Below are 12,177 nucleotides of genomic sequence, written 5' to 3' on the forward strand. Positions count from 1 at the left end.
GCGCCGGTTCCGGACGTTGCTGCACGACAAGCATATACTGGTCTGGATGGACAACACATTGACCAACTGTCCGTTCCGTCGCATATTTTCTCAGAGACGGGGCACCATATGGCACCACGGACTTAAGTGACCTACCACCAGCGGTAGTTTATCACTTCAGCTAGAGCCCCCTTTATGAGACACACTTATGCTTTGAAATGGAGTCTGTTCTCTGAGTGGTGTTCTTCCTGACGGGAAGACCCCCGGAAATGTCCGGTCGGCTCTTTGCTTTTTTTCCTTCAAGAGGGCTTAGAGCGGAGGCTGTCCCCCTCCACCTATGTCTCCACCATCGCAGCAAATCATGATGCTGTTGATGGCAGGTCACTGGGAAAGCATGACCTGGTTATCAGGTTCCTGAGAGGCGCCAGGAGGTTAAATCCTCCCAGGTTGCACCTCATCCCCTCCTGGGACCTCTCTGTCATCCTTTTGGGTTGGGGGTTGGGGGACCTGCAGGCATTTTCGGTCAGTGAATCCTGCTCAAAGTTCCCTCGCGTTGCTGTGTCCCGTTCACACACTGCTGGTTTACGTGGACTGCACACAGAGCTTCAAAAGCTCAGAGCAGCTCTTTGTCTGCTTTGGAGGTCAGCAAAAGGGAAAGGATGTCTCCAAAAAGAGGTTGCTGGATAGTGGATGCCATCGCCTTGGCGTACCTGTCTCAAGGCGAGCTGTGCCCCCTTGGGGTGAGGGCTCACTCCACTCGGGGTGTTGCTTCCTCCTGGTCGTTGGCACACGGTGCCTCTCTGGCAGACATCTGCAGAGCTGTGGGCTGAACGACACCTAACACATTTGCAAGATTCTAAAATCTCTGAGTGGAGCCAGACTCTTCCTGTGTGTTGGGTACAAACAGGTAATGTGACTGGAAGACTGGCTCAGTGTCTCGCTTGCGGCACCATTCCCCTCTAACAGGGATACAAGAGCCTACATGCTCTTCAGATAAGTTCCCCATTTCCCCATTTGGAGCTCCTCGAGCATCTTTCGGCAGTCAGACATGCCCTTGTACTGGGAAAGATCCCATATGATGTGATTCCCTGCTCGGTATTGTCCACGATACGGTCTTTCCCTGGGCGGTTCTGCTCTGTCCTGCCTCTGCACTGGTATAGCTCCTCCCAGGCTAGGTAGGGCCTACCGCTGAGATCTTCCATATGTAGTACTGCCCCACAGGTCAGTCCGTATGTGTAACCTTCACACGTTACCTCCCTTCGGGCAGGGTGTGGTAAAGTGTTCCCCTCCTTTGGAATTGGCACAACACCGGCATTAAATACTGCTCTCAAATGCACTCTCATTAATGCATACAAAGAACAATGCCTGAGGTTAAGATATTTGTTAAATAATAAATTAGATTTCAATTGTTTCTTGCCAAACTCGGTTGTATGCCTAGCACGTAGCCTATACATTTTTCACTAATAATCTTTCTATTTCTTTCTCTCTCTCTCTCTGAGGAAGGGAGAGCTTATTTGTGTCATGATTCCTGTCTTGTGTTCCCCTTGTCTTGTGTGGACTTTTGTCATTTACTGTTCTGTGCCATGTTTTGTAGTCCTTTGTAGTTTTTCTCATTTATTAGTCTTCCCAGGTGTTTCTAATTAGCCACGCCCCCTTGTTATCTAGCTTAACTTGTTTGTCCCTGTGTATTTATAGCCCTTGTGTTTCACTTGTTACTTTGTCAGTTGTTGTACGTGTAATGGTTGCCTCTCTCTGTGATTCCCAAGGTTTTGTTCCTTTGTTCTATGTTCTCTGTTTTGTGTTACTTTATTAAATCACCCTGCGTTTAGATCCTCGTCTTTGCCTGCCTTTCTCAGCATCGTTACAATTTGCATATAAAGTAATGATATTACTGTGGAAATTCAAACAAATATGATGGATAAAAATATACCATGATTTAAATGGTAAAACTTCCCTATTTTCTTGTCAGGGTTATCTGTCACCCTATGTGTGGTGCTCATTTAGGTTGCCAACTACATAAAACATTTGCAAAGATTTAAATGCAAGAAGAGTGCATGTTGTATAATAATTTAAACAACAGATTCAGGTGATACACATTTCTTAATTTTATTATTTTTCTTTTTATGTTTAAACATAATCACAAATAGAAAATGTAACTATATGAATTGTATATGTATTGCGTTATGTGTATTGTATAATTTTCACTTCAAAATGTCCCAGGAAGGTAGTGGTAATTTATGACAGAAGTTTCTTCACTCTACCTATTTTGTAAGTACCTTAAAGTGTTGCAACTGGTTTTGTTACAACCCTTCCTGGTTTCCCCTATTACATCTACAATGATACACTTTGTTTTGATGCCATGTTTACATCTTTCTTACTAGACAGGTTTCCAATTCCATTATGGAAGCCTCAAGACATTTAAAGGTAAGTAGCATAGGAAAGGTCAACATATTTCTTATGGATATAATTTATAGTATTCCACAAGATACTGTCAAGACCGGCTCAAAGCCATGACAACTGAGTGGAGGACATAGTGAAGTTGGTTTGCAAGACTGATCATTTATTAACATCTGTAATGTCTGCCTGGTGCATGGATGTTAGTGTATACTCCAAAACTAATAACAAAGCAAGTTAAGTTAAACCAAGTTAAACTAAAAAAACAATCAAGAGCCAAAATCAAACACAAAGCAAAAAGAAGCAATCTCTCACAACACTAACACAGCCCAAGCTTTATAGAGGGAAGAACAGGTGGACATTGTTCCATTGATGAGCTGAGGAGCCACACCCACTGGCCGGCCGCAAGAAGAATAGAAGACCCGTCACAATAGCATGTCTTTGTTGTAAAAATGCATTAGTTTATACACTAACCTAGTAATAACCATTATCAATCACCTGTATCAAATGCAGGATTGCATATTATAATTAAACACAACAGTTTAAAAAAAAACATATATTATATATATTCCTGTTTGCTATAATGTTAATTTATTTCAGAATAATGAAGAGATTGCTGTGTCATCTGAACTTCCAGTGGACATCAAAGACTGGAACAAAGATCATGTGAGACAGTGGATGCTCGAAATAAAAGTGGACAAAGAAGATGCAGACATTTTGTATCGTGAGAAAATTAATGGATCTGGCCTTCTTCACTTAAAGATGTCTCATCTCACAGAACTACAACTGTCAATGAATGCAAAAATGCTGATTATTGACAATGTAGAACTTCTGAAACAAAAGACTCAGCAGCAGAATGACGTGGTGACTCAGTTATTTAGCTTGAAGCCTTACCCTTTCAATAGATTTAATGCTGCTCACAGGTACAGAGAAAACAGCAATCTAGATGTAACTGAAACTGGTCCTATAGACCTCATACAACCATGCCATGAATTCAAAGCCTTCATCAATACAACAGAAGAGAATCAAATGAAAAAATACACATACGAGGTGATTCGATTCGCAGCAGCTTGTATGAACAGCCGCACAAATGGTACTATTCATTTTGGGGTAGCAGACGAACCACATGGAAAAATTCTGGGTGTAAGCATGCAGAAAACGGATTATTTTGATGTACAACAGAAATGTGCAATTGAAAAACATTTCAAATTGGAAAGGTCTGTTAAAATAGCAAAGAGCTGCATTAAACCCCCTCGATTTGTTGAAGTTCTTAAAGCTGACATGACATCTGCAGGAAAACATGTTATTGAGGTAGACATAGAGCCGTCCTCCATAGTCTGTGAAGAATTTTACTTTAACACTTATAATATTGATAAAAATGAAGATGAGATGCAAGAGCCCAACGGTGCAGAGAGGAAGCAGAATGATGGCAAGTCTTTCTTTATAAGAGATGGCAGCAGCACTAAGAATCTTATTACATCTGCTTCCTCAAAGGAGTATGAGAAATATACTGCAATTGCAAACATGCAACGATTGTCCCAGTTGAGGAAAGACACTGAAGAAAAGCATCTCTATGTTGTCAAAAACAGTGTGCAAGGCTCTAAACTGTGTGAGATGATAACAGGAGGGACCCAGTCTTTAGACAAGTCACACTTTGCATGGTACATTTTGGTGGCTAACAAGTCTCATCCTGTTCAGCTGGAAAACCTGGATTTCCTTCATCACATGGATCTAGTGGCTGTTCTGGATTTCGATCCAGAATCTGCTGAGAGTGGCCTGAATAAGCTACTTGAAGAGAGAAAAACGTCCAATATTCATTTACCAGCTCAGTATAAAGTTACAGGTGCAGTTGAAGACATTTTAAACAAGTTAAAGCTGACCAAAAACACAAGCTGGGTTTTCTGTAATGGAGGCATTAATGAGGAAAACCCCTCTGATGTTGACAACTGGTTGACTGAGAAGGGATCTTCAGTGCGTGATGTTGTTTCTTTCCTGTGCAGAAAAGATGTGGTGCCTCGCAAAAAACTTCTCACCATATTCCTGCTGTTAAGTCAGGTGAGCGACGCCAACGACCCTTTGCTTGAGACATTCAGTATGTTTTTACAGGAGCTCAATGGAGGAAACCAAATCTTATGCATCAGTGACAATGAAACATCATACACCTACTGGAAGGATCTCATTAAGGGCAGATATAAATCTGACATCTCTACAAGATGCATTTATGAGCTAAGTTTTGCTGAGGTCAATGGCACCATCCTCAGTCTGTGGTCAGATAATCGCAAATCCAGCCGGTTTCTGCCTTGTGGTGGTGGCAGTAATGTTGTACTATCAAAGAAAACTGAGCAATCCCTAGAAACGCTGAGTGTTCTTTGTGTGAACCAGTGTGAAGGAGGAAATGAGGACAAACAACATCATGAGGAGAACTTTTACAAGGGAGGAAAGGTGTCTTGGTGGAACTTCTTCTTCTCAGAACAGCCCGGATCAATGCCATTCATCAAACGTGACAAGTTCGACTTTATAGTCAACACTATTATTCCAGATATACGCAGCCGGAAGAGAGCTTGTGAGTTTTTCAACATCTTTCATCTTCCAGGCTGCGGTGGCACTACGTTAGCCATGCATGTCTTATGGACACTGAAGGATAAATTTCGTTGTGCAGTGCTGAAGGACACAACACATGATTATTCTACCGTAGCCGAACAGGTTGTGCAGCTACTAACATATGAGACAACAGAGCAACCTACACGACTTCCCGTTTTAATCATGATCGATGACTTCCAAGACATCTGCGATGTAAAAAAACTCCAACTTCAAATTGAAGAGGAATGTTTGAAGCAAAACATTTTTTCAAAGTCTCCACAAGTCATAATTATCAACTGCATGAGAGCTGAATCCCGTGAACAGGCTGATGATGCCGTTTTCATTGGAAACCGTTTATCTAAGAAGGAACAGGAACTGTTTGAAGAAAAGCTGAAGGAGTTTAAGAAAACCAACACAAACACTAAAACGTTTTATGGGTTCATGATTCTGAAGAACAATTTTTCCTCTCACTATATTCAGGGTATTGTGAAAAATACCCTGAAGGGCTTCAACTTCCAAGACAAACATTCTCAACTTTTTGCAGTTCTTGTCCTCCTGCATGTCTACTGCAAGAATGCATTGCTGTCTGTCTCTACATGTGAAGAGTTCCTTGGTCTGCAAACAAAACCAAACTTTGAAGTTGAAGATGGATTTGAGAAGTTTTCCACTCTTTTAACAAGATGCACGGCCAGTTCCAACATTACCTTTGAGGGTGTGAGAGTTATACACTCAAGTATAGCTCAACACTGTTTGAAAGAGCTGTCAACTTTGTCATACAAAGTGACAAAGGCACAAATCACTAACCTTCTGCTCACAACAGACTTGTTTTATGAGTACGCTCTGGGGAAACAAAAATTAATGCAGGATGTTCACAGCATGTTGGTGAGAAGGCAGTATTCGGCTAAGGTTAAAGACTCCCTTTTTTCTCCTCTTATCCAGGATATAATGAAAGAGACTCCAGGGAAGGAAGAAATTGTTCTACACAATGCAGCAAAGTGCTACAGAAAGGATGCAGTAATATTCCAGCTCCTCGCCAGGTACTACATCAAAAAACAGGACTTTACTGTGGCCATGAGTTGGGCAAAAAAGGCCAAAGGCCATTTAAAGGACAACTCATACATATGCGATACAGTATCACAGGTACTTGTGTGTGAGCTCAAGCATGCTGTTCACAAAGACAGAGATGATCCCATTAAGCCAGACTGTCTTGATAGGTATCTTACATTGGCTGAGTCTGCAGCAGAAGCTTGCAAAGAAACACAACAAACTGCAAACAAAGAGGCCGTATCTCGACGGCAAAGACTAAAGGATTATAACACTTACAACACTGCTGGCCATCTCGGTGAACTTCAAACTGCAGCTACAGTTATAGAAGTACTGCAAAAGACACCACTGTTTAACTGCCTTGGTCAAGTCCTCTTGGGTAAAATTACCATTGAAGAATTGTCAAGGAAGAGCCCTGAACTCAAGCAATATTACCATGTATTGCAGAAGCATAAGAAATGTCTTCATCAACTAAAACACACAATGAAGAATCATTTTTGTTTTCTTGACAATTTTTTGGTCAATTTAGTACCCTTTTTCGCAGAGAAAGACAAACAAAAAGAACTGACAAAGCCCAAGGTTTCCAGGTACTTTCAACAGTACACTGACCTCTTTTGTAAAATAAATTGGAGTGAGCTGGTCAAGAATGAGCACATGAACCGCATGGTTAAAATTGAGCAGACACATCAATGTCTGGAGAGGAACAAGGGTAGTTCACATATTGGCCTACTAGAATATTTGTATGAGGAAGACTCTGCATCAACTCTTGAAGAGATCATCCAGCAGTATCATTTCATTCTGAAGTCACAAGAGGCCAGACCGATAGACACTGTCAACTTTATCTATGCCAATGTAATTCTGGCCAACATCTACCCTGACTCTCAATACATCATTCCCTACCAAGACCTACGTGAATTACTCCTTCGAATAATCGATCGCCCCACACCCTTCAGTGAGATTCTGCCATTGCACTACATCACAGTTTTATTGTTCTGGCAAGAGGCCGGCCACACATTACCAACATTTGTATCACAAATGAAGACGTCATACTCAACTGAGCTGAAACCTGTGTCTAATGGAAAAAGAGCAGCTGTCCATTTTTACCTTGGGAAGGACGAAGGTTATGGTGGCCTGATTTCCCACAGGGATATTAACAGCTGTTTAGGATCAGGGCAGAACATCTCAACTCAATGGGATGATGAAAAAATTTGGAAGCAAGTGAGAAACAGTAATAAACTTCACAGAGTTTCTGGTAAAATATGTGACGGTTTTATCAGCATTGCAGACAGAAGGGTTTATCCAATGTTCAGAAGCCAGTTAAATAAAGAATATGGCACAAGAGTGACATTCTTCATCGGATTCTCAATGAATGGACCAGTTGCATTTGACATAGACTTTGAGTCATAAAGTGCACAAGCCTGATCTAATGGATCTGACAGAAGACATGATAATCATGAATGAGAAAACTTTGTAGATTTCCAGTTCAAAACATTTCGACAATCAAGTCGAAGGAGCTCATAGATAAAGAACACAACGGTGTACTTGTTCCTTTAGGCATTATTTAGGTTTGGTTCATTATCATATTATACACAAATCTATCTAAGCCAATCTTTTAATCATTAATGTTGCATGTTTTTGGACTTTGTTTAGCAGAAATGCCTAATTGTGTTTAATGTCAATTCTGTAAAAGCAATGGTGTGATTATATTATGAGTGATGACTGAGAGTCTGACCAATGCCAGTAATGTACTGACTTCCAGACAAAACACCTGTTTTGTACTTCAAATATATACAATTATTTATTTTTCTTTATATACATTTTACATTCATCTTACTGCATTGTAGCGTCCGGACCAATCAGATACACACAAATTATTCATTATATTTAATGAATAATCCAGCAAACTCACTCTCCCAACAAAGGTCTATGAAACTTCCCCCAAAACTAACATCACAAGTGACGCTAACACACTGGCAAATCCCGGTGTCCTGTTACAGGACACATTAAGACTGATAAGAAGTTTTACGACCCCAAAATAACTTTTTCTTGATTTTCCTTTTATGTGGTTTGGTCTATGTATTCATTCTCTCTTTTAAACTCTCTTGGATTAATGTTTCAGACTTGCATATGGTTAACCAAAATCATATGTGTGGCATGTTTAGTCTCTATAAACTCCAATCTTTGTCCCCCATTTGTTAATTTGCATTCAATTTTGCTTACTTTGTGATGCATTAGTATTATAAGAATCTTGAAGATTCTTTTCTTAAACACCCAATGAAATTATTCAAATGTCCTGCTAGAACACAATGGATCGTAAAAATTTCCCTTCAAAGGGAAATCTTCTTATTGGCTCACACACCTCCAGAGGGTGTGACATCTTCACGCTTTGAAAATCACTGATCAAAAGATCACGCCTCTTAGTCTCTTACTCTCTTAGTCCTTTTCTGGAATCCTGATGTGAAGATGATGCTGAACTAGAAGATCTTCTGACTACCACTGGTTCTCTCTCATCAAGACCACATCAGCAAAGATCAACTGGAGCCTCAACATATTGCATCAGGACAGTTTAATTCAAATGGGTGAGACATGCAAGTATCGAACTTAGTCTCATTATTTGATACATTAAGTATCTTACCCCTTTTTAAGAAGGGCATGTTAGAACTAAACTGATGGTTTGCTCAAGGCTGTTGATCTGCTGAATTTTAAGCAATGCTATATAACTTCTTGCTTTCCTGTATTCTGCTTCAGCTCTCTTTCTCTTGGCAAACTGTATGCATGTATGTGTGTGTGTATGTTAGAGTATTTAAGTGTTTAGACTAGTTAATAAAATCTTGTTCATGTCACACATAAAGTTGTCCATGTCTCAAGCTCATATCTGGAGTCTCTATCATAGATCTTGACTACTTGCTCTTAGTAGTACTGTAAAGTAATAAAGACATTTCCCATGCCTCGCAAATGTACATTTCTTAGAATTAATAAACAATTAACACTGAGTGTTCACGGGACAAACAGGTTAATTGATTGTTATATTAATTTACAACATTAAGTTAATTATATTAACTGATCCAAATATTCATAACCAGTTATAACCAGTTATTATTGATTATTAATATTTCATAGAGCTTATTTGCTACAGCATTTTAATCATATTGATATATTCATATACATGTATTCATTTATCATATATTGTAGTGGCTGTTTGTCAACAAACAAAAGGAAATTAAACTTAAATCAAACTTTCAAACGACAACTTCTAGCACCCTGGGCAGGTGATGTACGCAGGCAAGAAATAAAATCAAATTCCAGGCTGGATTCAGGGTTTGTGGCTGGTTTATTTGTTCCAACTGAGCAAACAATACAGCATCTCTCGCGCTGGTAAAAAAAAACATATGCCCATCACCCAGGTGCTACAGGCCACCTCCTACTTCCTACCTATATTTACCTTTACCTGTGCCCACTACTGCCCTCAGGTGTCTAAATCAAACATTGTAGTTATTAAACTAACCAAAAATAAAGACTAAACATATAAATAAAAACAATTAACTAAAACAAACAAAAGAATATTACCAAAATATATATTACTAATGTAAGCAAAATCATAATAGTAAACAAATTAATTAACAAAATTACCACTACTGAAAGCAAACTAATGTAGCTCCAACACATATTCTTTATATTTTATTTACTTTTATTTTACTTTAATTTACACTCTACTCAAAGTTTCTGTAAAACAAAGGCCCAATGTTAATATGAAGTGATGTTCCATATTGTTTTTTTCACAGGTGTTTTACATGTATTTTGAATCATGTTTTGCATGATTGTGTTGTGTTTTAGGGTTAAAGGAAATGTCTGTAAACTGAACAGAAGAGGTATTGGTAATTTTCAGCAGGACATTAATATATTTTTCTACTGATTTTTTTCTTAGAATGTACATTTGCTTCTCGACAAATCTTGCTTTTGCTGCGTAACCATTATGTCTTCATTTAAGGTCTTCAAGGCCACAAATCACTGTTAAGAAGTAGTAAGTTTCTTTGCTTGTGATCATAACACTTCTTTAATATATTTCTTTTAAGGCCAAGGGCTATCCAATAAACTTATTTCTTATCACTCCTGCACTCCTCCTGCATCTAGTAATGTCAAGTCTGGATATGTGTATTTCTTTTCAGAATTATTTCAAAGCAGCTTTACAGAAAATTGTGCATTACAATCAGTATTGTAAGGCAATCTCCTCGCCATAAATTTAGGTAGGGCAGATTCTGGGTCTTAGCGCTACTTTATGTTAAACATTGTGTAAGCTTTATATTCTAATCGCTGAACACATCAGACACACTTTTGGCAGAATGTTAATGTCCTTGCATTATTCAGCCTGAGGGTGGCGCTCTAATAATTATTGACAGACTTTAGTAGACACGACAAAGCCATAGAATGCCATCATAGAATTGCCTTGACGTAGTATTTACCATAGATATCATATAATAAAGGCTAGATGTCTCGTCCGCGCTGCTGGCCAATGGAGGTCGACGTCAGCACATGGTGGCCATCTTACCACAGGGTGCTCGCTCACTCGTAACATGGTGCATGTACTTTTAAATAACCATAACTTGCTCAATTTTCAACCGATTTTCAAATGGTTTAGTTTGTTATAAACGTAAGAGATGTAGTTATGACACTGCATACATATGAATAATTATAACAATGGACTTCCATATGAAAGAATTATAGCCACGTTAATAACGTTTGTAAGAAACCAAAATCCATCAAGATTTCAGCGAGATAAGAGGATTTGTGTGCGTGCTGATCACTCACCTTAATTCACAGCTTCCCTGTGGTAAGATGGCCGCCGGTGATGCCGGAAGTGACTCCGCCATAAGATATCTAGCCTTTATTATATGATATCTATGGTATTTACTGCGTCCTAATGTTGTTTAAAATATTACAAGTTAGGAATTCCAGTGAGGATTCTCAGAACCTAATTCCTAATCTCAGAACAAACATAAAACAAACACAACAGAACTGCTGTATATAAAAGCTATTCACATGAGCACGTTTAAACTGAAGGGTTTATACACTCATTAATTTGATACTATACTCCACATAGAAAGAACAGACATGCCAACTAGTTACTGACCTGATGCAGTCATAGCCGAAGTGGACTGATATCGTCTTGGTCTGGAGCAGACTGTAAAAAAAGAGTGGACTGGACTGGAGCGAGGTTTAGCCTGTGTGAGGTAATGTCACGTAAAAATATGCGGGGCAGCCAGAAATCTGCCCCAATGGCTCTCTATGAGAGCGCGCTGCAGTTCTATTTTTCACCACAGATTTACATTGTAAGTGTGTGGGGCGCTGTAGAGCTGAGGAGGCTCATACGGGCTCATACCATAGGCTCATACAGACATAGACAGTATGGGCTAGACCGAAAGCCCTGCTTAGTATCATAAATACATGCCTGTTCAATCCATGCACTACATTTTAATAAATCCTGCTCACTTTACGAGTTAAAATAGTCTAGAAAATCCGACAAATATGATTATTATTATTATATATAATAATATAATTATATATGTATTAATTCAGTGTATGGTCTATGTTTGGATTAATATTTTGGTGGGGCTCTGGCTCATCTGCCCATACAGACGAGCCGCAGCTGCTTACAACCAATGTTGGGCAAGTAAGAAAGTAATCAAGATGTCCTACAAATCCTATTTAAAATTCTCTAAAATTGTCTGTATTTTTTCCTTTCTTTTTTTTCCAGTATATACACTCAACACAGTTTACCTCACTCTATCAGCAAGAACATTATTATTAACTATTGGAAAACTAATTACCTATATAAAATAATTTAATAGAAATTAGAGAATAATGGTTCCTCATTTGCAGTATAGCAAAGATTTGATGTGTACTGGTTTGATGTACATGGAGTACAATTAGCCTCACAAGGGGTCCAAGGTGGGTTTAGTCCATTTGTTTTCCTATATCAGGACATCCGAACTGCCCCCATAATTAAACTGCTAAATACTAAACAATGTTTTATTAAACAATGCAGAAAGGTTTATGTGATGAGTGAAGGCATCCCAACCTCGAGGATTGTAGCCCTTAGGGATCTCTGACTATAGTGTTGGAGCTGTTATTGCACCTGATTCTATTCTATTCTATTCTATTCTATTCTATTCTATTCTATTC

General features: G+C 39.0%; 1 protein-coding gene across 1 annotated transcript; it reads left to right on the forward strand.

The window, feature by feature from the left end:
* Window positions 1-638: 638 nt before the first annotated feature.
* LOC311081357 (sterile alpha motif domain-containing protein 9-like) lies at window positions 639-7,491 on the forward strand (the record flags this gene model as incomplete). Its single annotated transcript, XM_084111903.1, has 2 exons — window positions 639-719; window positions 2,974-7,491. The coding sequence occupies 2 exons, from the start codon at window positions 639-641 to the stop codon at window positions 7,402-7,404; spliced, it is 4,512 nt and encodes a 1,503-aa protein (XP_083968029.1). The 3' UTR covers window positions 7,405-7,491.
* Between the last annotated feature and the right edge of the window lie 4,686 nt (window positions 7,492-12,177).

Source organism: Abramis brama (genome assembly GCF_963993115.1).
Source record: "Abramis brama genome assembly, chromosome: 1".
NCBI classification, from domain to species: Eukaryota; Metazoa; Chordata; class Actinopteri; order Cypriniformes; family Leuciscidae; genus Abramis; species Abramis brama.